The sequence below is a fragment of the Pan paniscus genome, chromosome 8 (genome assembly GCF_029289425.2).
Source record: "Pan paniscus chromosome 8, NHGRI_mPanPan1-v2.0_pri, whole genome shotgun sequence".
NCBI lineage: Eukaryota > Metazoa > Chordata > Mammalia > Primates > Hominidae > Pan > Pan paniscus.
This window is the reverse complement of record NC_073257.2, coordinates 61,316,728-61,344,638: the sequence shown is the minus strand read 5'-3', so window position 1 is coordinate 61,344,638 and position 27,911 is coordinate 61,316,728. Positions and strand designations below refer to the sequence as shown.

The 27,911-nt window shown below is 45.0% G+C and overlaps 1 protein-coding gene across 10 annotated transcripts in view; it reads left to right on the top strand.

The window, feature by feature from the left end:
• Positions 1 to 27,911, top strand: part of VSTM4 (V-set and transmembrane domain containing 4) — a 112,047-nt gene that overhangs the window by 37,803 nt on the left and 46,333 nt on the right. For all 10 annotated transcript variants that reach the window (XR_010113178.1, XR_010113181.1, XR_010113180.1 and 7 more), the window contains exons 4-5: positions 1,614 to 1,721; positions 14,147 to 14,180. Coding sequence is in view for 6 of the 10 variants with exons in the window: in XM_063607374.1 (XP_063463444.1) it covers positions 1,614 to 1,721; positions 14,147 to 14,180 (142 nt within the window). In the remaining 4 variants the exon portion in view is untranslated. The remainder of the gene's footprint in view (positions 1 to 1,613; positions 1,722 to 14,146; positions 14,181 to 27,911) is intronic.

The window sequence follows — 27,911 nt, the reverse complement described above, 5'->3', positions numbered from 1 at the left end:
AATGCTTGAACCTGAGAGGAGAAGGTTGCAGTGAGCCAAGATTATGCCACTGCGCTCCAGCCTGGGCCACAGGGCAAGAAAGAAAAAATCAATTTCTAAAAAATCATACACAGAGATCCCTTGTACTAGTTTGTTTCCTTTACCTAATGTCTCCCAATGATAGCATTTTGCAAAACCATAAAACAATATCACAAACAGGATATTAACATCCATACAGTCAAGATACAGAATATTTCTGTCATTATAAGTGGCCCTTGTAGCCAAACCCATTTTCTTCTCACCACCACCCCCTTCTTAACTTCTGGCAACCACTCATCTGTTCTCTATTTCTATAATTTTGTCATATCAAGAATGTTACATTGATGAAGAATGTCATATCAAGAATGTAACCTTTTGGGATTTTTTTTTTTTTCACTCAGCGTACTTCTCTGGAGATTCATCCAGGTTGGTGTGTGTGTCGATAGTTTGTTCTTTTTATTTCTGAGGATGCTGTGGTGTGGATGTACCACACTTTGTTTAACTATTCACTTGCTGAAGGATATCCGGTCTGTTTCCAGTTTTTGGCTACCCAACATACATGTACCATTTTCCATGTGAACTTAAGCTGTCATTTTTCTGGGACAAATGCAAGGAATGCAATTTCTGGGCTGAATGGTTGTTACAGGTGTCTCCTTTGAGAAACTGTCAAGCTCTATTCTAGAGTGGCTGAGCCTCTTTACATTCCCACCAGCCACGTCTGAGTGACCCAGTTTATCTGTATCCTTGCCAGCATTTGGGGATGTCACTATTTTTTATTTTAGCCACCCTGAAAGGCATGAGGGATATTTTACTGTAGTTGCATTTTGCATTTCTCTAACAGCGATAGAAGTCAAACATTTTCTCATGGGATTGTTTGCCACCTGTACATTCTCTTTAGTGAAATGTCTGTATTTTTTTTTTTTTTCATTTCTCCAACAGGATTGTGTGGTTTTTGCTGTTGAGTTTTTAGAGTTCTTTAGAGTCTGGATAGTAGTCCTTTGTTGGATATGTGGTTTACAAATATTTTCTCCCAGTCTGTTTGCCTTTTTATCCTCTTCATATGTTTGTTTACAGAACATCAGTTTTTAATTTTGGTAAAGTCAAGTATAGTATGTCAAGTTTTACTAATATAGACGGTGCCTCTTGGGTCAAGTCTAAGAACTCTGTCTATTCTTAGATCCCAAATATTTTTCTTGTGGGTTTTTTCTAAAGTCTTCTAGCTTACATTTTACATTTAGGTTTGTGGTTCATTTTGAGTTAATTTTTGAATAAAAGGTGAGGTTTATTTTAGTTTTATTTTCTGCCAGTGGAAGTCCCATTGACCCAGCACCATTGATTGAAGAAACTGTCCTTCCACCGTTGAATTACTTTTGCACTTTTGTCAAAAATCAACTGAGCATGCCTGTGTGGGTCTATTTCTGGGCTCTCTGTTCTGTTTCATTGATCTGTGTCTGTCCTTGCACCAATACCACACTGCCTTGTTGACTGTAGCACTGGGATTTCAAATATTCCAATTCTGATTGTTCTCTTGCCAGCGCACTTCTCCTGCTGCGGCCCCCAGAAGGCTGACTCACGTGTCTGTCCTTGCCTTTCAGATCTCTATGTGTATGCTGTCCTCGTGTGCTGCGTGGGGATCCTCAGCATTCTGCTCTTCATGCTGGTCATCGTCTGGCAGTCTGTGTTTAACAAGCGGAAATCCAGAGGTAAGAAAACAGATAAGGTCATGTCTGGGATGGGAGCACACCCCAACCACAGACAGGCGGAAGATGCTAGACAAAGTACCACCTTGGTGGAAAAGTGCATTGTGAGTCAGGGATTATTTACCTGTGACTGTGGCCAAAGTGAGCAAGCTGTGTTTCCCTTGGACTCTGCTAAAATACACTGTGGCCATCATTGACATCACTGAATTTCCCCTTTCTCGGTTTCTGAGGCCCCTTCCTGCTGTCAATCTCCCTGAAGAGTCTGTGGCATCAGATGAGCCTAGGGTTGGATTTTGACTCTGTGGTTTGAGGCTGAGGTTTTGGGCAAGTTCCCGAGCCATTCTGAACATGGGTTTCCTCATTTATGAAAGGAGATTGACACCCTCTTCCCTCAGTGGAATGTTCTTATGAGCGTTCACTGGCAGGCGGGTGGCACTTGGGAAGTCTCCCCAATTCTTTCCCTGACCAGTCTGAGAGTTCCCTTCCATCTCCTTTCACTTTGGTGTCCCTGTTTCTCTGCACTCTGCCTTCAGCCCCTTCCTGCCTTCCTCTCAGCAAAGTGTAGTTCTCATGACTCTCATATCTCTATGAACACTGCCTGATTTCTCGAGAGTCTCTGCTGCTCCCCGAGCCCCGATTTCACTTGCCCAGCAGCTCCTGTTGGAGGTCTCCTTTGAGAGCCTCTCCCTGCATCCTGCTTCAGAATCTCCAAAACAGCTTGGGGACACTGTGGCTCCCAGAGATGACCAGGGTAAGAGCCGAGCTCTGGAAATGGACCGACTCCGGTTCCACTGGCTCCCTTACTTACAGGCTGACAACCTCCTTCTGTGCCTGCTTTCCTCATCTGCGACATGGAGGAGGCAGGAGTGCACCAGTCTCAGGCTCATGGTGAGGACTAAGTTACCAAAAGAAAGATGCTAAAACCTGTAACACAGGCTCCAGCGAATGTCCTGCTTCTATGTTGACATATGGCTCTAATTATACACAATAATTGTCACTATTAGCTCAAGGTCATAGAGCTTGGAAATATTAGATTCAGTGGTCACAGTTTGAGGGGCCACTCCAACAGTGACTCTGTGCAGCATTAATGCAGGGGTGTGGGCAAGCCTAAGGGACAATGAGGGAGGTGACACATCCAATGACAAGTACCCATGGGATGCTGTTTCCATCCTAGACCTTAAGGGACAAGGAGAGGGGAGGTTCCTGGAATGCACCATGTGTTAGCTGCAGCTTTGGGAGAGGTGTCACCATCAGGGGTCTGCAGAGAGGGACTCAGCTCCTGACAAACCAGGAGGCAGCTGGGAGGGAGCCAGGATGGTACACTCCTCAGGCCCTCTCCCCTCCCCACTTTGGATCTCCTGCTGCTATTGCCCTTGGTGCCACCCACCAGAAGCCAGGGGGTCAGGAACAGGAAGGTGCCTCCAGGGCTGAGCAGGCTGGACAAAGGTGGACGGGGATCCAGAGGGCAGTGGAGAACTCCAGCATGCTCCACAATCGGCAATGGGGCAGAGGCTGTAGCATGGGTGTCTTTCCTCTGGAGCCTGTGCTCTCCCACCAGCCTCTGCCTGTGTCTCTATGCTGTCCTTCAAAGCCAGCTCCAGGGCCTTCCCCTGCAATACCCACCTCCCTCATCAGTGGCAATGCAGCTTTTTCCTGTTCTCAACCCCTGAATACTCTTGTGAGCTTGTGGCACATTGCACTTGTGCCTTGGCATGGGCCTTCCTTCAAGAGGACAGTGTGAGAGGCAGGGACCACACATTCAATTCATTCTCCTTGGAATGTGGCTCAGGACAGATGCTCAGCACATGGTGGACAAATGGGTTTATTTCCCACCTGCCTTACACCCAACTGTTGGAGTGTGGAAGCCACATAGGCAGTTTCCAAGCTGGGTATGCTCTGAAGGCACTTTTGCCTGGGCTCAGGGACATGATTGAGAGTCTGCACTGGCTGCAGGCCCTGCTAGGCCCTAGACAGGATCAGGGAAACAAAGCAGGGCCAAGAAGGGCAGACTGGGACATGTGGGAGCACCTGGCATCCTCCTCCAGGCCTCACAGAGAGGCTTCAGAGAATGGGGATCCCAGCTGCCTCATCCCCACTGGAGTGGGCCTCAGACGGTCCCATTTGCACCTGTGCACAGTGCCTGAAAGCCCTCCCCAAACCCCAGCTGTCCAGAGCGTTGTCTGAGCACCCGCTGTGGGCCAGGCACCTCATATGGCCCCTCCATGTGCTTATGTGACCCTGGATGAGAGCGACAATGCTCTTACCTGACAGCACAGCTGAGGAGCTTGAGAAGGCCCTGAAACCAGGGAGCGGTAGGGTGAAGTTGAGCCCCAGCCTCTCAACTGCTGGAGTGTGGAAGCAACATAGGCAGTTTCCAAGCTGGGTTCCCAAGCCTCTCATGTTTCTATTCAAGAAAACCTTGGCTATCGGGGGCTGACCTTGCCAAGGGAATTTTTCTTTAGCCCTCCATGGCAGTTGTTGCTGAGGCTCTTCCAAGACAGCTCTAGCCAGTACCTGCATCTCCTAGTAGTTTGGTTTTGGTTGAGTGCAACTCCCATTGGCAGGGCAGGTCTTGCCCCATGCACCTCCAGGAGCCAGACATCTTTCAACTCACTGTGGGGCCAAGGATGGAGGACCGTGCATGATGGGCCTAGGTAGTCTCCTTCAGCTGGGCCCAGGAGTCTTAGAACAGCCCTCCCCAAAACTTCAGGAGCAGACCGTTCACGTGGGAACCTGCTCAAATGCAGATTCTGATTCAGGATGTCTGGGGCAGGCCTGCAATCCTACATTTCCAGCCAGCTCTGCTGCTGGTGTGAGGCCATGCTTGGAGTAGCAAGGCCTTAGAGCTGTTCTTCTTACCTCTATCCCATCAAGCATCCTGCTTTTACAACAAGTATTTTGGAATGATCTCTACTATTTTAAAATGAAATTCATAGATGAGCTATACTATCTGTACCCCCTCAAATCAACTTAATGCTTTATAATTAAAGGAAAAATCAGAGGAAAGTAATTTATAGCACACTGAGACAAATTCTAGTATTACACCTCTTCTTTGAATCAGTGTGAATTTCAGAGAAGATAATAATCCTTTATATTTGACGCTTGAAATAAACGCTAGATGAGCACCTGTTTGTATATGTGAAGACTCAACATGCAGGGGACAAGGATCAGCATAGACAGACACAGATGGGCTGTAATATCCAGGAGAGGCACTGCCCATGGTGATGGGATTCCTAACATCCCAACTGTTGGTAGGGTTTTTAATGAAAGAAAACACTCTTCAGCCAATTTGCACACCCTTTAAACATTCATTGTGCATTAGCATGGAGAAAATACACACCTTGTGTTTCCACATAAATTGGACTTAGCTTCCAGGCTCTCATGAACGGGTTTCCTCTTTTCTGCATGAATGTCAAGAGGGTTACTCAAAGTCTATAGGAGAAATCTTCATTTGTGGACTTTCCTATATATCACAGATGTCAAGCTTCCCTGCCATGGCCTATCAATGGTCAAGGATTGTCCCCAATCAGTGCTATAATCAGAACATCCCCTGAGCGTTCCAAGTTGTCCTGTGGTTGGGGGAAGGGCAGGATTGTTCCCCCTGGAAACCATGGGCTTTGAGCTGATTATTCCCAGGTCCATTGAATTGGAGGAAACAAGGCCTCTGGGACCCCCTGAGACAGGCTCAGCAAGGGAGTCATGGTGCAAATGGGACACTGTCTGTGAGTGATTCTGCTTCTGCCATGCTCTGTCTGGGGTGTAAGTGGTCACATCAAGCCCCTGTGTCCTAGCTGAGAAGGTGGGGATATGCAGAGCAGTGGCAAATTGCCCAGATATTGCTCAGGACCCATACCCCACTTCCTCTGAATCTAAGCCCTGTGCCTTCCACTGCAGGGCCATAGCAGAAGCCGTCCTCCCAGAGCCCTGGCACCACTGCAAGGGGTTTTGAGGATGTTCCCTCCCCTAGATGGTGCCCAAGAAGGTTGCTCAGGCTCAGGTGGTGTTCCAGAAGCAGATTGGCAGGTAGATTTGCTGGTAGATCTGCATGGATCTGTAGATCCATGAGGCCTGGACTGTTCCTAACTTTTTTTCTCTATGAAATTTAATAACAAAAATGATGTGATAGGACAGAAAGGATATGATAAATATGGCCTTGTTTTAAGGTGGTCAAGACTTCTTTCCTGGCTTTGAAGGTATAACTAAGAATAGTTGCCTTTCCTGTCAACACACACTGGTAATCCCAAAATGTTCAAGGTATCTCTTGCTGAGTAACAAATCACTCAGGAAGTAGTGGCTTAACACAACATTTATTTGTTCAAGATTCTGCACTGGGCTGGGCTCAACTGGGTGGTTCTTCTGGCAGTGTCACCTGGAGTCATCTGTGTATCTTCAGCCACCTGAAGTTGACCAGGACTGGAGATCCAAGGTAGTGCCACTCTCAGCCCTGGGGCCTGCCTCTGAGACAAATAGGACAGCAGGGGCTTGTGATATTTCTCTCCCTGTGGTGTCACCAGCAAGGTAGCCATATCCCCCAACTTGCTCCAGGCTCCAAGGACATGCCTAGACTGGACGCTGGCACTGTGTCACTCTCCCACATTCTATCAATTACAGCAAGTTGTGAGGACGGGCCAGACTTAGGGAAGAGGAAGAGTGATGAGGAATGTGTGGTTATCTTTAAATCACCACTCAAAGGAGACTTTATTTCTGTCTCTTCTCACTGCCAGGCCCAGTGGGAAGCAAGGGAGGCCAAGCAAGCAAGGAGCAAGTTTGAGGAGGATTAAGGGATACTGCCCAATCATTCCTGGTGGCTGGGGCATAACTGCGACCACCTGTGGGGCCTGAGGATTGGTGGTGCTGAGCTGTTACCCCAGCAACCAGCTGGTTCCTGAGGAGCATGCCCTATTTGCATCCAAGCAGGTTTAGAAGGGGTTTGGGCCATGGGGCTGACAGTGATTCCAAAGTCTTAGGCTCTGGCAGGTACCAGCGCTACAGCAGGCACAGGGCACATCCCCCCATGTCAGGCTGCACCGCAAGATGCTCCTCCTTTTATGGATTAGCTGAAGGTGGCCATGGCTCTCATTGGAAGCAATCAAGCATTTGTAGACCAAGCCATGTGTGTCCAAAGATCCCACTGATCCTCAGAAATGACATCACTAAAACCTGCAACACTCTTAACTTTCAAATATAACATATTCTGTCATTTAATGCACTGCACTATAACAAACTTTGCATCACCTTGATTAAAATTAGTAGTACATCTATACACTACTGAGAACAGTGCTTGGTTTGAGGAAGATACAGGCCCTTGTTCTGTTCATGGTTTCCAGTCTCTCTATGCAGTTGTATGTTTGTTGGGCTTCCCTCATCCTGACCACATTCAGGAGACCCAACCCCTCCTGCATGTGTGGGAGCTGAGGGCATCAAGGTATGCAGGCTGCTTACACACATGTGGACAGGAGAGCTGAGCCCGGCACCTGCTCTCCAGCACCTGCAGCAACATCTGCCTGGAAAGAGGACATCAGAGTAGCTGGTCCCACTCTGGATGCAACCCCCAGTGGGACCTTGAGATAAACACAGCCCATCCCAGGAGCCAGGAGGCCACAGGCCAGCCCCTCTTCATTCTCAGCCTTGCTGCTTCTCTGCCCTCACCCCAAGCCTGGCACTGCTTTGCCTCTAAGGGCGCTCAACATTCACTGAGCTGGAGCTGATTGCACACATATGTTGCTTGCCAAGCACAAACATGTGTCCCCTTCCCTCCTGAGCCTCAAGTCTCTGTCCTTGCTCTTTGTTGTGCCCGCAGTGCCAGGCACCTCATCCCAGGGCCTTGACAGCACTGAGTCATCCTGGAAAACACCAATCCTGGTGGCCCAGGGCCCAGCCTGGAATTATTCTTCTGGTTCCTCAATCATACTTGTTTCCAAAGGCTTTTGCTTGTTCGCGAATTAGTCCTGACCTGCTGCCTTGGAGTGGCTCCAACAATCCAACCTTCTGTGTCTGAGCTTTTAAATGTGCAGTTTTTAAGGCACAAACTCGAACTAGATAGGAAAGAGGAGTGGCCTGGCTTCTTTCTCTGTACTCATCAGTGTGAGCTGTGATACTGTTTGGTTTGCACAGATTGTGCTAGAACTGGAAACAGAACCTCCCAAGGCTTGTTAAACACCCATGACTCCCCTGTCCCAGGCACTCTGCTTCTCCATGAGGATGAAGCTAAGGGCCTGTGGCTGTTCCTTCCAGAGATGCAAGAAAAGGGAGCTGGAGGTTGCATCCCACCCACAGCCAGACTCGGGTGGGGAGGAGGCCTCCAAGCACAGAATGGGGTGGCTGTGGATGAGGAGCAGAGGATGGCCTGGGGCCTTTGAGAGGAGGAAGGACTCATTCATCTGGAGTCAAATACCTGGACAGCTGGAGCGAGATCTCTCTGGTTCTTCAGTGGGTGCCGGGAGGCTCAGCTGGCTCTCTGGTCAGGCCCCCTGAGCACCCATCTTTCCTTTGTGGGGGTTGGTTAGCCTCCCCGGAGCATGGGACTTGGAGCCTAGATTCAAGCTCCCTTATTTATAAAGTGGGTCTTCTGAACTCCTGACTCTTCTCTAACATTGGAATGAAGGTTCCTCTTACCTCTTGGGGCTGTGGGAGGTGCTTTCACTGTGCTGAGTGACTGCCATTCCTGGCATGGGCAGCTGCAGGGGCACCTTCTCATGTGCAGGGCTCATCCTTCCTGGGGTGCCCCTTCACCACTGGCAGCCCAGCTGCTCAGACAAGTGAAGGCCCTTTTCATGTTGCCCCCTAGAAATATGTCAGCCATACAGGTGATCTGACCATTTTTTTTTTAGTAGTCACATTCAAAAAGGTAAAAAGAAACAGGTAAAATTAATTTTAATATTTTTACTTAACCCACTGTATCTGGAATATCATTCCAACAGTATCAACAAATAAAGATGATGAATGAGATATGTGATATTTCTTTTTTTATGCTAAGGTGTGGCTTTATCATCTGGTGTGATCTCACACTCCAGCACATCTCATTTTGGATTCATCACATTTTGGGACTTGATAGCCACCTGGGGCTCATGGCTGCCATGTGGGACTATGGGACCCTGGACAGACAGCTGTGCATGCTGGTCCTTTGCATGTGAGAAATGTGGCCTCTAAGTGGCTTTTTGTGCCAAAGGGGCAGGAGGTGGAGGACTTGCTTCTCCTTAGCTTCCCACTTGGTGACAGAGGTGGTCCTGTCCTTATAACTGTAGGCCTGGAAGGTTGTCCAGGCAGGACTGATTCCTGGAGGGGGCTGGGCTCTGGGGCCTGACATGGTGGAAACAGGGCCGTGTGTAGTAAGGGGTGCACCCTGGTCCTTTCTCTCCCACTAGGTAAATGCAGGCAGGGGCTGCGGATTGAGCCCTGAATGAGGGAGGTGCTTTCTCAGGCTGCAGGGCTCCCAGCCTGTGCTGGGCTGCAGGAGATGGGGAGAGTACTGTGGTCCTTCACTCTGAAAATGCTCCTGGGTGCTTACTGTGCATGAAGTACTGTGACCCCTTGCAACGCCAGGGTTGCCACAGTCCTTGCCTCGAGTGCAGACACTTGATGGATACAGCAGAAACATCCATGGGTCCTATTGCGGGGCCTGTGCAAAACCTGGAGGTCAGAAGACGTGGCCAGGGCATAGGGGTAAGGTGGGTAGATATCAACCATGCCTTGGAGGTCCCAACACTGCTACGGGGCCTGATAAGATGGGAGTAAGGCTGCCTCCACCTCAAATCACCCAGCTTGGGGTGGCAGTGGTGATAGGGACAGGTCTAGATGGGGAAGACAGAGGCTTCAGGCTGGACATGCCATCTGGGAGGTTTGCCATGGGGCGAGAGTGTGAGCAGCATGGTTTCAGCTGAAAAGAAGAAGAAAGGGTGGGGGTGGTAGGGAGTGGCCCAGGGCCTGCTTCTTCTTATCAGGAGAGTTGCAAAAATAAGCCTTCCTTTCAGAGTCTTCAAAGTCCTAAGGATCCTAAAATCACCATTTGAGAACACGTCCTGAATGTTCACCTCTGTGCAGGACGGTTGCTTCTAGGTCAAGTGCCTGGTGCCAGGCCACAGCCCACTGGGTGTATTGGCTCCATTATGCACCCTTTATTGGCTGATTCTCTTCTTGGTCTCCCACACTTTCCAGTGGGTTTCCTAGGATCGCCTCCCACATAAACTCTTGACACTTGAATCTTTTTCTTAGGATTTCTGCTTCTTGGGGAGGCTAATCTGGGTTGGCACACTTCGGTAAGTATTAATAGCACTAATTATGCTATGCATATTTAAGGGTGACTCTCAGTGAAGTCTATTTCTCAGGTGCCTGTAAACCTCATCTTTGATGTCCAAAATCACTTTTGGTCCTGTGGGCAGTCCCTCTTAATGGGACCATCAACCCCACATACATGCTGCCGACATCTCAGAACGGTGCCTCAGCAAGCGCTGGCAGGGGTGCGTCTCCTGTACCCTGGCACTGTCTGGCCTCATCGGGCTCCTGGCCCTTCTTAGTCAGCTCCCTGCCTCCGGGGAACACTGCAGCTGCTCTACTGTTCCCTGCATTCCTGATCTCCAGGCTGCTCACCTTGCTACCCCGAGCACTGGACTTACCAAAACACCGGTCAGCTCATGGGATTATCTTGGGTCCCAGTGCCATCTCTGCTTGGCTCCAGCTGTGGCACAGTGGTCTGGCCATTTCTTCTGTGAGACTCTATTTCCCCACCTGCAGGACCCCTGATGCCAGCTACCCAGTGTCTCTGAGAATGGTGCAGAGTACAGTTGGTCCTCCCTATCCACAGGTTCTGCACTGAGGATTCAACTAAACTCGGATAAAAAATATTTGATTAAAAAACAATTAAAAATAACAATACAATAATACAAATCATACTGATAAAAAACATAACAATGGTTTACATAGCATTTACCTTGTATTATGTATTACAAGTAATCTAGAGATGATTAAAAGTATACAGGAGGATGTGCGTAGGTTATATGGAAATACTACTCCATTTTATATAAGGGTCTTGAGCATCTTCGGATTTCGGTATTCTTGGGAGGTTCTGGAATCAATGCCCCAAAGATATGAGGGATGACTGTAGTTACAAGAGGGCTCTGGAGCCAAGCTGCCCAACTTTGGCACTTCCCAGGTGTATTAGGTTGCTGAGGCCGCCACAGCAAAGTACCACATACTGCATGGCTTTAACAACAGAAATTTATTATCTCACACTTTTAAAGGCCAGAAGTCTTGAGATCAAGGTGTCAGCGGGATTCATTTCCCCTGAAGCCTCTCTCCTGGGCTTTAGAGACCGCTGCTCTCCCTGTGTCTTCACATGGTCTTCCCTCTGTGCCTGTCTTTGTTGCAATCTCCTTCACTTTTAAGGACACTAGTCAGATTAGATAAGGGCCCAGCCTAATGGCCTCATTTTAACTTAATTACCTCTTTAAAGACCCTATCTCCAAATACAGTCACATTCTGAAGTACTGAGGATTAGGCTTCAGTTAGGCTCAGTGGAGGAGACATAATTCAGCCCGTAACATCACCTGAGTGACTTTGGGCAAGTTTATTAACTTCTCTGTGCTTCAGTGTCCTCTGCTGTAAGATAAAAGTAATGACAAGGCTACTGTGAAGATTAAGTTAGAATGCAAAGTTGTGGTCTTCAAACTTTTTTGCTTGCATAGTTCCTAAAATAATTTCAAAAACTATGCACTCAATCATTTTTTTGTTGACATCTAAACTTTTTCATCATACATGTAAATTGTTGTGAAAGATGTAATTTCCATCTTTGAAATCTTAAAAATGAAATGATTAGATCCATCTTTCTTTCACATCTAAATGTCTTGAATTTAATGACTGTCTTCATTTATTTAAAGCCATCATGAGAAAAAAAGTACCTACCCAAACAAGCTTTAACTGGACACAGGAAGCGGAATATCACACTCTGGGGACTGTTGTGGGGTGGGGGGGGGATAGCATTGGGAGATATACCTAATGCTAGATGACGAGTTAGTGGGTGCAGCGCACCAGCATGGCACATGTATACATATGTAACTAACCTGCACAATGTGCACATGTACCCTAAAACTTAAAGTATAATAAAAAAATAAATTTAAAAAATAAATAAATAAATAAATAAATTGACAAAAAAAAAGAAAAAAAAAAAGAAATTTTGTATTGTTCCTTCTTCTCCTTGAATTTTTATCTTCATTACACTTCCCCACAAAATTTCATCCTACTGTAATACATCTTTTGTTTTGAAGGTTCTTTATTGATTACCCTATTTTACTTATCTGTAAGATAATATATGTGTACAAATTTAAATTAATAATTTTTTAATTTCCTCATTTCATAAGTGTCTGTTAAAATATTTTTTAGATTGACTTATTAGTATTGCACAATTAGTAAACTTTGGAAAATTAGCATAAGATTAATCAAGATGACATAAACATATCATACATTTAGATACATAATAGCCATAAAAAGCAAAATTTATTGGGAATGCATTTTTATTGAAATTGATTTTTATTTTTACTTCATATGCCCTGGTATGAATTTTTTAGGGATAAAATTTATCATCAATTTTGTTAATAGATATTAGCTCTGAAATACTTCAATATAAAGAGAGTATGAATGAATGAATGAAATTTTCTTATACTCCTCAATTTTTAGAACTACTTCCAAGGTATATGTCAAAAGTCACATCATGATTTATCATCCAAAATGATTTTTAATACTCTACCAGATGACAATTGGATTAGGTCATTATTCAATCCTTGTTGAAAGCAAAGTATTAGAAACATCCCCCCCCTTGCGAAAGATTTAGTTGCCTAGTTAATAATTTGCTTTATTGACACAGATATTAATATTTTACATTAATTCTTGTTTGATGCCCCATTTACGTTTCAATCTGGGACAGGTCTCCAGGATGGTGTGCTTTGATTTTATGAATAGAAAAGGGTGATGTTAAAAGGGGGGAAGGAAAATGAATATGGCCAGACCTCAGGAATGTTCTAAGAGAATGCATTCTTAGGAAAGAATACCATGGGAGGTGAGGTTGTTAAGGTGATTCCTTAAAACTGTTTTTCCAAAGAGTACCCAGGGGTATCCAGACCCTAGACTGAAGACCACTGATCCATCTAATAAGCTTAGAATAGTGCCAGGGACACATGAAATGTTCGATAAATACTAACTATGGTTGTTATTATTGTTGCATCTATAGATTATCTAGTATACAGTAGATGCTCGGTAAATGGAATAGAGAAAGAGTTTAGGTATTAATAGGAGGCTGAACGAGATAAACCTGTACAGTTCCATTTGAAGCTGAGATTCTCTCATCTTACTTTGGAAGCTGCGGAACAGATCACCCCATATGTAACAGCTTAAAGCAACTATTATTTGCTCTCAATTCCACAGGTTGCCATTTTGGGCTGGGCTTAGCTGACCATTTCTTCTGCTGGTCTCAGCTGGAGTCATTCATGCAGCTGCAGTCTCTTGATGCATTACCTGGGACCTGGTTGTTCGGGGCCTTGGCTGGGACAGCTGGTGTCTGCTCCATGTAGTCTCATCTTCCAGTAGGCTAGCCAGGCTTCCTCATGTGGTGACAGAAGAATTCCCTGCAACAAGAGAGGGCAAACCCCATAGCACAGGTGTCTTTTACACCTCTGCTTGTGACACATTGGCTAATGTTCTCTTGACCAAAGCAAGTTCATATGGCCAAGCCCAGAGTCAGTTTGGGAGGGGGTACACATGGGTGTGGACACATACAAGGAGGTGTGATTCACTGAGTCCACTGATGTAACAATCTACCACACAATTCAAGGGTCCCCCTGGTTGTTTCAGCTTTACCTCTATTTGAAGTAAATTCAGCTGTGAACCTCAGAGTGGCCACTTGCTGGATTATGTGCCTAGGTATTCTTACTTATCCTCTGCAGCCAGAATCATTTGGTTTTCCTGTAGAAGGAGGTTTTGGTCCAAGACTGTTTTCCCGAGGGCCTCTTTTTAGTCCTGGAAGAGCATTAATCAGAGAATTCAAACTCATTTTTCAATGAGGAGCTTCTAAATGGGCAGGTTATTCCATCTGGTCTCAAGAGGGCTTTCTTATGACTCAGGCAGAGCTTAGAGGTTGGGTGACTCTGTTATCCAGGATCCCAACTTAACCTGCCTTGGCCCAAAATGAATACCCAGGAAGTCTGGGGTGTATGGCTTAATGCCTGGCTAGATCCCTGGCTGGGACATATCCAGTCACTGTTGTGTCCATGTGATGGCTCTGCTGTGCTCTTCCAAACAGAAGAATGCAAGTCTTGAGAGTTGGGTGGTATAGCACCAATACCTGAACAACACCTGGCTCCCAGCATTTCCTTGTAATTCCTGGAGCATATATATCTGAAGTAGCATTGGTTTACCATCTTCTATTATTTTTCCTTTCACAGTGAGACATTATTTGGTGAAATGCCCTCAGAACAGGTAAGAATATTTTCTTCCTTTTTTCAGATGAAACTCTTTGCCCTTTAACTTTCTTTTGATATTACCAATAAATTGATTAAATTTGTAGTTTTACCTAAAGGTCTGCATATTTGTCCACAAATATGCCTGCAAATGTGTATCCTGCATGCATTTGCATGTTTCTAAGGTCTACAGTCTGGTTTTCACCCCGAGGGATCCAGAGAGCATGCAGCTTTTGCTGGCCCAGCAGGCTTGCTGGAGGAGGCTTGGTGTATGGTCCTGCAGAGCTGCTCCCCAGTTTAGGAAGGGGCTCACACCTGCTCTGAACCACTTTGATACATTTTGACCACAAACACCCCCAATTCTCTTCACCAATGCTGACTTACTGTATGCCCTGTTTTTAGCTGGTGAGGCACACTTTATAGGTAACATAATAGTTATAAGAGATATTGCTAATTCAAAGTGTTTAAAAATTTGGGACTTCTGATCCAGACAAGATGGCATAGGTCAATTTCTTCCTTCTCTTTCCTGCTGAGTAAAGCTTTAAACCTTGGAAATAACATAAGAGACAACCAAATGAAGACTTTGAAAGGTGGTGAAAAGAAGGTAAACTGGTTTGGAATCCCAGGACTGGAGGAGTAACACAACTGCTAGACATCTTATGTTTTCCCATCCAACAGCAGAAGGTCACCCAGACTTGCTTTTTTCCTACTCCAGTCTAGCAACAGAAAACATTCAGGTAAGCTCATTCCTCCCCTGGATCAAAGGGGAGTTCCCCTGAAAATCTCAAGTGAGCCCAGCATCAGCTGCAGAGAGGATGGATCAGGGGCTCCTCCCACAATGAGCACCAGAGGAAGAGCTCACTTTTTCTTCCAGGCTAAGACTCCCTTCCTCAACCAGGTGACACCAAGCCTTCAGGGAAGAGCCAGCAAGAGGCACCTAGACACAAAAGTGGCCCAGCAAGGAAGCTTCTTCATCTCCATGGGTGTGAGGCTTCTCTCCCCTACTGAAAAACATCCAGCTTCCAAATCTGAGGAAACTCTCTCTGTCCCCTCTGGCAGCACCAGCAGGGCCCAGTGGCACCATATAAACCAAACAGACCAAAATAATACTGTAAAGGCTCTGAAAATGAAAATGCCATTGGAACTATAGCCCATAGAAGCAGACCAAGATTACATGATAAACCTGGGTGACTGCCTACAAAAATAAGAGATTTACATAGGACCTGGGACCTTCTGACAAGCTACTATAAAAAAACCACCCATCATTTTAAAAGCCACAAAAATCACAACTTGAATGAGAAGAGATAATAGATCAGATCAACACTGAGATGAATCAGGTGTTGAAATTATCTGACAAAAATTTTGAAGCAGTTTTTTTCTTTTTATGAGATGGAGTTTCACTCTTGTTGCCCAGGCTGGAGTGCAATAGCATGATCTTGGCTCACTGCAACCCTCCTAGATTCAAATGATTCTCCTGCCTCAGCCTCTCAAGTAGCTGGGATTACAGGCACCCACCACCATGCCCAGCTATTTTTTTGCATGTTTAGTAGAGACGGGGTTTCACCATGTTGTCTAGGTTGGTCTCAAACTCGTGACCTCAGGTGATCAACCCACCTCATCCTCCAAAAGTGCTGGGATTGCAGGCATGAGGGACCACCTGCAGCCTTAAAGCAGTTTTTATTAAAAAAAAAAAAAAAGATTCAATCATCAATTCAAATTATCTTAAAACAGTTGACAAAATAAAAAAATCTCAGCCAATAAAGAAAAAAACAAACATATGGAAATTATAGAACTAAAAAGTACAAAAACAGAAATGAAAAACTCACTGTTTGGGCTCAATAGGAGAGTGGAGATGTCAGTGGATAGTTTGTGAAGTGGACGACAGAGCAATAGAATTTATCTAATCTGAACAACAGAGAGAAAATAGACTAAAAACAAACAAAAAATGAACAGACATCAGGGACCTACAGGACAAAAGATCCAACATTCTATCATCAGAGTTCCAGAAGGAGAGGATAAACAGAGTAAATCTAAAACAGTATTAGAAGAAATAATGGCTGAAAACTCCCCAAATTTGGCAAAAGACAAAGCCCTATAGGTTTAAGAAACTGAGTGAATGCCAGGCATAATAATCTCAATAAAATCCACTTGAAAACACATGATAATTGAACAGAAAACAAAGTTGAATGACAGTGCATTTCTGCTCTGAATCCATGAAGGGCAGAAGGAAATGGCACATTTTTAAATACCAAAATAAAAGAACTGCCAACCCCAAATTTTATATCCAGCAAAACTGTCCTCCAAGCATGAAAGGGAAATAAAGACATTCTCAGAAGAAGGAAAGCTAAAAGAGGTTGTCACTGCCAGACCTACTTTAATGACTAAAATATAATCTTGAAACAGAAAAAAATGTTGGAGCCTTAGGAAGGAAGAAGGAATAATGGAAAGAGCAGAAATAGGAGTACATATGGTAGAGTGTTCTTTCCATGAATAGTCGTGAGTTTTAAAAATCACATTTGAGGATTTAAATAAAAATTATAGAATTGTCTGATGCTCAAGACAACACTGTTTAAAAGTGAGTGAGGCAAAATGACCTAAATAGAAGTCAAAAGTCCTGTCAAAGCAATGGAATGTTGGTGCCAGTAGACCGTGTAAAGTCACATATGTGTATTGTAATGACCAAAGCAATCACTAAAATAACTTTGCAAAAACAATACACTCAGAATTCCTATAGGTAGATCTTAAAATTTATGCAAGTAACACAAAGAAACAGAGGAATGAGAATTACAGAATTACAAGAAATAACCAGAAAACAAACAATAATATGGTAGCCTTAATTGCTGAAATATTATTTATTTTAAATGTAAATGGTCTAAATACATCAATCAAATTTCAGAGACTCACAGAGTGGATTAGAAAAATGACCCAACTGGTATGCTTTTTATAGGAAATTCACTTTATACACAGTGACATAAGTAGATTGAAAGTAAAAGGATGGAAAAAGATATAACACACAAACAATAAAATAAATCAGGCGTGGATGTACTGTAGCTGATAAGATGGACTTCAGGGCAAAAAACCTTACTAGAGGCGAAGATGGACATTAAATGATAAAGGCTCAATCCGTCAGAAAGACAAGTTTCCACATGAGTACAAGTCAAACAATAGAACCACAAAATTTAAACATCAAAAACTGAAAGAACAGAGAGAAGAAATAGCTAAATCTATAGTTTTAGTTAGATCCTTCAATTCCTCCCCCTCATCTACTGATTGACCTGCTGTAGATAAAAAATTAGCATGGTTATTGAAGATCTAAACAACACAATCAACCAGTGGTGCCCAATTGAGACAGATCAAACACTCTAACCAACAGTAAAAAACAATTATTTTTTCAAGGCTCCATGGGACATTCATCAAAATAGACCATATCCTGGGCTGAAAAACAAGCCTCAACAAATTTGAAATAATTGAAATAATAGAGAATGTGTTCTCTGAGCACAGTGAAATCAAACTAGAAATTAATAACAAAACGACTGCAGGAAAATCTCTAAATGTGGAAACAGTTTTTTGTTGAACGTGACACACAGATTCTAGATTATATATGTACATTTTAAAAAATAACAAAGTCGGAGGACTTACGGTTCTTCTGTCCAAAACTTATTCTAATGCTAGAGTAATGGAGACACTGAAGTATTGATATAAAGTATATAGATCAATGTAGCATAATTGAGAGTCCAGAAATAAATCCTTATATTTATGGCCAACTGACTTTTGATAGAGATGGCAGGGCAGTTCTAAAGAGAAAGCTTTGTCCTTTTGACAGACAGTGCTGGGACACATGGGTATCCATATACAGAAACATAAATTGAGACCCTTGTCTCACATTGCCTCCAAAATTAACTAAAAATAGATCTTAGACCTAAACATAAAAGCTAAAATTACAACATTTCTAGAAGAGAACAGGAGAAAATCTTTGTGACCTTGGGTTGGGCAAAGTGATACTAAACACAGGATCCATAAATGAAAGAATTGATGTAATTAAAAACCTTTGCATTTCCAAAGACACCATTAAGAAAATGAAAAGATAAGTAAGCCCCATATTTGCAAATCAGATAACCGATAAAGAACTTGTTCCTAAAATATATAAAGACCTCTCACAACTCAATAATGAGGTGACAGATAACACAATTAAAAATGGGCACAAAAGATTTGAGCAGATATTTTCCTAAAGAAGATATCCAAATGGTGAGCAAGTACATGAAAGATGTTCAGTGTCATTACCTGCTAGGGAAGTGCAAATTAAAACCACAGGTGATATCACTATACCCCCACTACAATGGCTATAACTCAAAAGACAGACAATAGCAATTTCAGGCAAAGATGTGGAGAAATTGGATCTTTGTACATTGCTGGTGGGAATATAAAATTGTGCCACCACTTGGGAAAACAGCTTGGTGGTTTCTTAAAACCTTTAAGTTACCCTATGACCCAGCAATTCCACTCATAGGAATCTATCCAAGAGAACTGAAAGCATATATCTCATGAAAACATATATGCAGTTGTTCATAGCTGCTGTGTTCATGATAACCAGAAACCAGAGACAATCTAGATATATCCATCAACTTGTGAATTGGAAAACAAAATGAATATATCCACCCAGTGAGGTACCACTTAGTAATAAAAAGGAACACACTGGGTATGGACCAAAGCATGGATGAGCCCCAACAATAATAAGTGGAAAAAGCCAGATACAAAAAATTACATATCATATGATTCCATTTGGATAAAATGCCTAGAAAAGGTACATTTATGGAGACAGAAAGGGGATTAGTGGTTTCCTACAGCTGAGGGTGGGAGTGGGGATTAACTATAAAAATACAAGATGGAACCTTTGGGGGTGATAGAAATGTTTTAAAACTGTATTGTAGTGATGCATGAATCTAAAAGCTATTGAATTGTACACCTGTGATGAGTACATTTTATGGTACGTCAACTATGCTTCAATAAAACCATTTGTTTCTTTTTTCAAGCATATGTCCCAATAAGGCCCCCAAGACTAGGGTGATTCTGGCATTTCAGACTTGGATAATGGCTGGAGATTGTCAGAGCTGTAGATGATCAGCCCGCCAACATGCTCAGGATTTGCTTTCTGTGATGTTTTTGTCTGGCCTTTTGTGTCTAGCAAGCAGCCTCTGGCGACTGGGGCCCCTCTTTTTTCCCTTACAGTTTCCTCATTCTGAAATGGGGCTGACTGAGGCTGGAAGTACAGCAAGGATGTCATCCCAGCCTGGTGGACATTAGAGTTTGATCTCCCCAAAGCCCTGGGATAAATGAGGTCAAGATGACTGCAGAATCTTGTTGAAAGGCTGCCTCCTTCTCTGCCAGCCATGCTGGGCACTGTCAGGTTGGTTGGGTGTCTGAGTGGCAGTTCTCCCTATGAGCAGTCTCCTGTTAGGTCAACCCACAGATTTGCCTCTAGAAAGCCTGCATTTACTCTACCTCCATCCCAGGACCCTGCTAGGGCCAGGCCTTGACCCAACCTGGTAGTCAGCTCCTGGCCAAATTTGCTTTCATTTTCCTGATTAGAACCTCATGCCTGTTTGACTTAGTGCAGCCCAGACTGGCCGCCAGTGCTAGTGAATTGGTCAATTCTTGCCTTTATGCCTGGCTTTGGCCTGAATTGTGCTCTGCCTCTGTAGCCCAGGCAGTTCCTCCCGTCCCTGTTGTGCCAGTAGCTCCCAGGTCCCAGCACCCTCATCTGTCTGCCTGCTCTGTGCTGCTGCCATGGGTAAACGGGGCCCTGGAGTCTTAAGCTGTGATCAAGAAGAATGCCCTTCTCTGGCTTCTGACCATTTCATCCTAAGGGGGAATAGAAAAAAAGCACAGGGTCAGGAGAAGATGCCTGGGTTGGAAACCCTCAGGCAGGGGAGGGGAAGGGCCTCCGGAAGAGACCATGTGCTGGCTCTGAGGCTGCGGTCACTGAATGAGGGGCCTTGCCAAGTAACTGGGCCAGAACCTGGAGACTCAAGGGAATTCCATGACTTGCTAAGAAAAGTTCAAACGGAAGGAAAATAAATCTCATCTTGAATGTTTATTGTCCCTGAGGTTGTAAATTGCTGTCTCTTGGAGGGGTGGCCCTGACCTTCAGGAGTGGGAGACTTTTCCTTTCCCAGGGCAGAATGCTCTGAGGATGCAGAGCAGAGAGCAGGGCCTGAGTCAGCGTCTCAGGGATCTGTGAGGTTCAATGTGCCCTTCCCAGGGAGGACAGCCCTGAGAGCAGCTCAGCTGGAGGATATAAAATTGCTCCAAAATTCCTGGAAACCTGGAGTGAAAACGAAATCACCCCAGTTGCACAGAGCTGTGATGCAGTCCATTCTGCAATGACTCTCCAATGGACCCAGATGCCTTCTTTCCTGCAGGGCAAGGAAAGTTGTGAGGAGGACTGAAGGGGCACCACAAAGCTAATTCCCAGCCAGGATGTCTCCTGGCCTTTTGCTTCATCTCTACTTATGGGATTGAGACAATAAAGTACTTGCCAATGAGGGAAGTTATAATGCAGCAATGAATGGTACAGAAAGTCAAGGCAATGGAAGGAGAAGTGGCAGGGTATAGATATGGAAGCTGAGGATGGCTGCAGAAACATTGCAGCCCCTGATTTCGAGAGGTCCAATGGCCTCTCATTAGAGGCATCTATTTGCAAAAGCAAACCTCACCAAAATGAACAGGCTTTACTGTGATCAGTTGTAGGGTCAGATTAATCAGTTCTTTCAGGGGCTTTTCTGGGACACGTGTCAGAGTCAGGTCATTCTCCTCCTGAGTGAACCCTCAGTCTCAAAGAACACCAGAACTCTAAACAGACTTATGCTGTGCCCCAGCCATTTCTCACTGTTGCTTGCTTGGATTTTAACCCACATGCATGCTTGTGCCCTCCCTCTGCCCACGTCCACCTGAGCAAGCAAGGTGGTGAGGATGGGGGCAGTAGACTCAGGGACGGGGTCTCCCTGGCCACCTCCCTCCCATGCCCCCACGGTCATTACTACCTTGTCATGTCCCCACCGCATCCAAGCACTCAGGCCCAGTGTCCTTCTTCCACAGCCCTCCAGGCAGGGGTGGAAGTGGGGAGGGCAGGCCTGTGAGATGGGGGTGGTTCCTGGCATAAAGAATATGCACCTGGATTCTGACAGCTTCAGTGTCAGGTAGAGTTGTGCCACTTGACAGCTTTGTGAACTTGGGCCACTTACTCAGCCTTTCTGGGAATGTTTCATCCTCCACAGCAGGCACAGACTTGCCTGTTGTCCCTGTCGCTAAGGGTTTCCATAGGAATTCAATGAGAGAACAGTGGTCGTAGACTGGTGCAGCCCAGCTCTTTACTGGATTTATGTCTTATTCTCAGAAAAACTCTGCAAGGCACAGTTGGTTTCCTCAGACTAAGAGCATGGATGAAACTGCCAATGATTAGACCAATGACTAGCCGTCTGTCATTTACAAACCAGGTTATGGCTTGGATATTTGTTCCCTTCAAATCTGATGTGGAAATGTAGTTTCCAGTGTTGGAGGTAGGCTTGGTGGGACGTGTTTGGGTCATGGGGGCAGATCCCTCATGAATGGCTTGGTCTGTCCTTGTAATGAATGAGTTCTCTCACCTGATGAATTCACACGAAGATCTAGTTGTTTAAAAGAGCCTGGCCCCTCCTCCGTCTTTCTCTTGCTCCCCTCTCGCCGGATGATATGCGGGCCCCTCCTTTACCTTCCGCCATGACTGGAAGCTTCTGAGGCCCTCACCAGAGGCCCAGAAGCAGATGCCAGCACCGTGCTTCCTGCACAGCTTGCAGAACCGTGAGCCAATATAAACCTCTTTTCTTAATAAATTACCCAGTCTCAGATATTCCTTTATAGCAACACAAATGAACTAATATACCAGGTGACAGAAAAGCCGGCTCAGAATGTCTTGTCCAGGAAGGAATCTTGCAGCTCACCTAACTAGGGATGCTACAGTGGGCAGGTCTGAGGGCAGCTCTAGCCAGAGGGACACAGGGTCATCAGGGTGGTGGCTTCCAGCCCCTGCCCTTCTCTGGGAAGTGCTGTGTCTAGGTGGTGATGAGAACCCAGGCCAGGCAGGCTCCCCGGGGCAGGGACAGGTACCAGCAGGGGTCAGCCCACATGCATCCATCCATGGCCTTTGTGAATGAGTCATCTCTCTTCCTAACCAGCAGGCACAACCCGGCAGTTAGTGGAGCAGCCTCCAGCATGGACTGAAGCTGAACAGGGAGTGGGGTCTCCCACCCAAACACAGCCTTACCCCTGGCTGGGCAGATGCTGAGGAGTCACCTCTCCCTGCCATTATTACTAGGAGCCAAGCCTGCGACCCTGTGGAGCACCACTAAAGTATCTCCTGATCTTACCAGCTAGTGTAAAAAAATGTTAGCACAAACAAAAACGCCAGCCTGGCAAAGTCTCTGCTGTGGACTTCGTGAAGCCAGCAGGGAAATGCAAAGGAAGAGCTTCCCTCGCGGCTGCAGGAGCTTCTTGTGGCTCTAAGGATGAGCTTCTTGGGTGATGTAAACCATTTATTGTAAAGGTCATGGGGGCACTGTGGACAGGGAGATGGCTTGGCAAATACCTCACAAAGGAGTAGCATTTATTCTAATGCTGTGCAGAGGATGCATGCAGAAATGTCATGGAGCAGATGCAGCAGAGAGCATGGCTTTGCAACCCACAAGGGTCTGGCATCCTTTCTGGGTGCATAGGCACTCACTTGGGTTGTAGAGAATACTGCCTTGTCCTGCTTCCGATTCAAGGACTCGGAGAGCAGTTTCTGTGGTAATAATGATGGATAATACTGCCAGTAAGGTCATGATAGGTGACTCCCTGTAGGCACTTACTGTGCACTAGACACAATTCTATGTGGTTGGCACATGTCACCCACTTAATGGAAAAGGATCATTTCAAAGGGTCCCTGTGAGTGGGTGGCACCATTCATCCATCTTGAAAGTGAAGTTCTGCAACTTTTAAGCAGCTCCTGGCATATGGAACCAATTGACTTTGTGTGTTTCAGTGGCAGGGAAAGCTGCTGGAGCAAGTTCAAAAAGCCTAAGGCAAGACATTAGGAAACTCCCCCTGTTTGCATGAGTTCTTGGCCTTTATCAATGGCAGCTGACCTTGGGGAGAAGGGGTATCTACAGTTGTTACTATTATTCATTTTACTTTAAAAGATGGCAACGAATTGCCACCATAGTTGTGGAGACCAATGCCCCTCCTTCAAGATTCTGCACATAATGTTCTGGGCATGGGGTTATGGGGTGGCGAGTGTGCTGTGTGAAATCTTGGAAGGAGGCCATAGAGCTGCTTGGAAAGGAACGGATGGATCCCTCCCTCCATCTGTGTCAGACATCTTTCTTGTCAGAACCAAGATAGGCAAGAAGACAGGAAATACATGGACGTTTCTGGAAGTAAAATAATCAGCTGAAGCGACACCTTTCAAAGATGTGTGGAGCAAGAAGAGCTCAGGGGGCCTGGAAGGATGTTGGGAGGACTGGAGCCAACACAGCTCCATTAGCTCCACGCACTAAGGGTTTCTGAATGGGGATCTTTGGCTTGACGAAAGCATTTGACATCCCTAGGTGTCCCAGTTCAGACCACAATACATCCCTTTGGAGTGTGACAGACAGCTTTGTGCCCAGGAGGAGGGGCATCTACTCATTCAAGAAGGAATAAGATTGAACAGACCTCAAAGAAGTGTTTTGATTTGTAATTCGTATGTCCGGGTGCAAAGATCGCCCTGGGCCAGAGGAAGCACCCAGCATCTTTGGGATGGCTGGATTTGTGAAAGTCCCTTGGCTCACACAGTTCGCTGCACCTCCCACACATCCCAGAGAGAGACTATATTAGAAGGACCATTTGATGGCCCAGGGACATTAAAGGCAGGGGTGAGGACTCCTGATGCCACATGCACTGTGGTTCAGCACAAGTTGCTTTGACCTCACATTTAGTTTTGAAAGCAGAGTGTGGCTGGGTGCATGCTTCTTAGTTATAATTATGTTTTTTGGTGGAATCAGCTCAGTTTATGCTGTTCCTCCTGCATAAACTGCTCCCCGCCTTCTGCTCCCAAATACTCTTAGTGCTAGAGGCACAAAATTCCCAGCTGGCTAGCCCACCATGCCCACCTTCATTTTGGCAGCTGACATCACTTCTTCCAGGCGATTTCCAGGCACATGCCCCCTTACTCCTCTGCGCTTTCTTCTCAGGATGGCCCTGGGTCTTAGGCACCAGCCACACCCTCAGTCCCCAAGACCCCACTACCTGGGTTGGCCTCTCCTCCTCCCTTTGGGGCAGGAGTTTGAGCAGCTGCGACAGTGCTGTGGGTTCCCCACGCTGAATCTAAATCAGACTTGAAATGCAGTGGAATGTTAATGTCTCCTTCTGGTACTTCTCTTCAGGGAGATGGTTTAAACTGGGAGTAGCCACTGTGGCTCTGGCTCTATTGACCTTGTTCCTGTTCCAGTGTTCTTGTTATCTGTTATCTGGGCTGGGTCCTGGGTCCTTGCTTCAGGGCCAGAGGAAGCAGGCCAACATGGATCAAGTCCCATGTCCCCTTCTCAGCTGGTGACTTTTGAGAAGGGCCTGATCTCTCTGAGGCCCCGTTTTTGCAACAAGGAGGGCCAGAGGTTACGGATACCAAGCTCTTTCCACAGTGCCTTGCATAGGATGGACACAAACATAGCTGTTACTGTTGTTAACTTTAGTTTCTGAAAAATATGGTTGCTCAGAATTTGTTCAATACCTTGCAAAATCTAGGTTGGCTGCTTTGCCTGGTGTTCTGGAGTGGCTGCCCATCGCTCAGGAATGCAGCCTCTCTCATGACCTGCCTGGTCTGTCCTGCAGTGGTGCTTTCCAGCACCGCTCTATCAGTGGGAGGGCAGCTGTCAAGGGGATGTCATGCTGTAATATCCTGGACAGGAAGACTTTCTGATCAATGTCTAAGTTGAAACTTGCAGCCCTACTCACTGGGCTGAAACAAGGGCACCATGAAATACCCAAGTGGCAACATCATCCTCCCTGGGTAGTACCATGAAACGTCTACACTGCACCTGTACAATGGAGACTAGGGTCAGTTGCTATTTAGCTGTTTCACACCCCATCTAATTTAGGCTATGCTCTCTTATCTGACCCTCATAACTTTGCAAGAGAGATAGCCAACATACACCTCCCCTTTTACAGATTGGTGGGTGGAAGCCCAGGGAAGTAAGTGACTTGCCCAGGGTCACCTCTCTGGTCAAAGTAGAATCAGCTTTAGTGGCCTTTTGACCCCTGTTCAGAACCTGTTCACTCAATCCAGCCGCTGTGTGTCATGGAGCAGAACTGCCAAGCCTTTGTGGGACACAAGCTCCTTCTGGCAGGTGGCCAGGCCGGAACCTGGTACATCTTACAGCAAGGCCTCTGCACGTGCGACATCCTGCCTGCCCTTGTTGGAGGCAGAAAAATAGCCTTGCTCCACAATGAGCTCCCACAAATAGCACTTCTCTCTAATCAAACAGCTCTCTAATTTAGAGGGAGTTTCCGGGCGGGCCTGTTTTCTGTCTTTCTTGGTTTGACTCACTCCAACAAGGCTTGCTCTGTTGTGTCAGAGACAAAATATAGCCCTGTTCCAACCCGAGATGTCGAATAACTTTTCTTGTAAGTTAATCATAAGGTGGACTTTCTTAGCCAAATATTCCGACCAGTCCTGCTGGCTCAAGGGGAGAAACAAGATTCTGAGAGAGTGTCTATCCTATGTCAATGTGGTGATTCATTGTCTAAATGAGATCAAATTGTCGAAATATGAATTAAAATTAAATTTAGTGCAGTTTTACTGTTTTGAAGGAAAATTATGATGACAAAGCAGGTGTTTTCCACCTTAAGAAAATCCCTGAACATAATGTTATAAGTGCACAAAAATGATGTTCCAGAAACTTCCATTTTATATTAAACAGTTAAAAAAAATCCAAAAAGAGAATAGGAAGTGGAAATATTATTTGATTCTACACCGTGCGAGGTGCAATTGGGGAGACTACCCAAGTTTTGAGGCAAAAGAAGAAAGGAAAATGTCAAAAGATTTTAGCAAAAACAAATTAAAAAACTGTGCATGGAACAAAAAGCCAGAATTCAGAGGGAATTGGGAAAAATATTTTCAATAAATATGTCCAAATGGTGTAAAAGTTGCTTGCAAACCTGTAAGAAAAGCTCAAGATCCCAAATCAAGAGCAGAGATCAAGAAAATCCTAAATCAAGATCCCCAAAAAAAAAAAAATCCTAAATCAAGAGAAGGAGCTATCCTTCCATCATAAATGAGAAAACTCCTTAGACAAACATGGGAAGTGTCCATTATCACTAGAAATCAGAGAAATGCAAATCAAAAAGGAATCAGCTTTTTCTTCATTAAATGAGTCATTTTTAAAAAAATTGACAAATGGTGTTAAGGAGGGTGACGTAGGTATTCTCATTTGTTGAGTGGCATAGCTGTGGTGTAGTACTAACTTGTCAAAAATCATTTTGACAGTAAGTATTAAATAGCCTTGAAAATGGTCCTTTTCCATGACCTGGTAATTCCAGCTTTAGAAATTCAACCCCAAAATGAAAGTCTAAGAATAAAAAACCATTATGCACAAATACATTTTTAGCAGTGTCATTTCTATATTAAACTGAGAAAGAAATGAGATCTTTAGATGTTAGGGAAATGGCTAAGTAAACATCGGCTTATTTCCTCACTGGAATAGTATGAGAATATAACAATATGAAAAATTTAGATTAAGTAAAAATAAGAATACAAAATTATAATATAATATGATTTAAAAAACACTATATATGAACAAGGAAGGGTTGAAAATTTGTATCTACACACAAAAAAACTGCACATGGATGTTTATAGCAGCTTTTTTCATAATTGCTAAAAATTAGAAGCAGCTGAGATGCCTTTCAGCAGGTGAATGCATAAACTGTGGTACATCCAGATGACAGAATATTACTCAGTGCCCAAAAGAAATGAGCTATCAGGCTGGGAGCAGTGGCTCATGCCTGTAATCCCAGCACTTTGGGAGGCCAAGGCGGGTGGATCACCTGAGGTCAGGAGTTCAAGACTAGCCTGACCAACATGGTGAAACCCCATCTCTACTAAAAATACAAAAATTAGCTGGGCATGGTGGCAGGCACCTGTAATCCCCGGTACTCGGGAGGCTGAGGCAGGAGAATCGCTTGAACCCGGGAGGCGGAGGTTGCAGTGAGCTGACATCGTGCCATTGCACTCCAGCCTGGGTGACAAAGAGAGACTGTCTCAAAAAAGAAAAAAAAAAGAAAAAAAAAAAAAAGAAATGAGCTGTCAAGCCATGAGAAGTCATGGAGGAAGGGCAATTGCATATTGCTAAGTGAAAGAGGCCAATCTGAAAAGGCTATATATTGTATCATTCCAACTCTGTGACATCCTGGAAAAGACAAAACTGTGGAGACGTTAAAAGATCGCTGGTTGCCAAGGGTTAGGGTAGAGGGAGGGATGAATAGGCAGAGCACAGAGGATACTTGGGTGTGAAACTACTCTGTATGATGCTATGATGCTGGGTTCATGCCAGTATAAATTTGTCCAAACCCATAGAATATACTGTACATCAAGAGTGAACCCTAAGGTGACCTGTGGACTTTTGAGGGATACTGATGTCTAATGTAGGTTCCTCAGTTGTAGCAAATGCCCTACTCTAGTGCAGGATGTTGATCATGGGGGAGG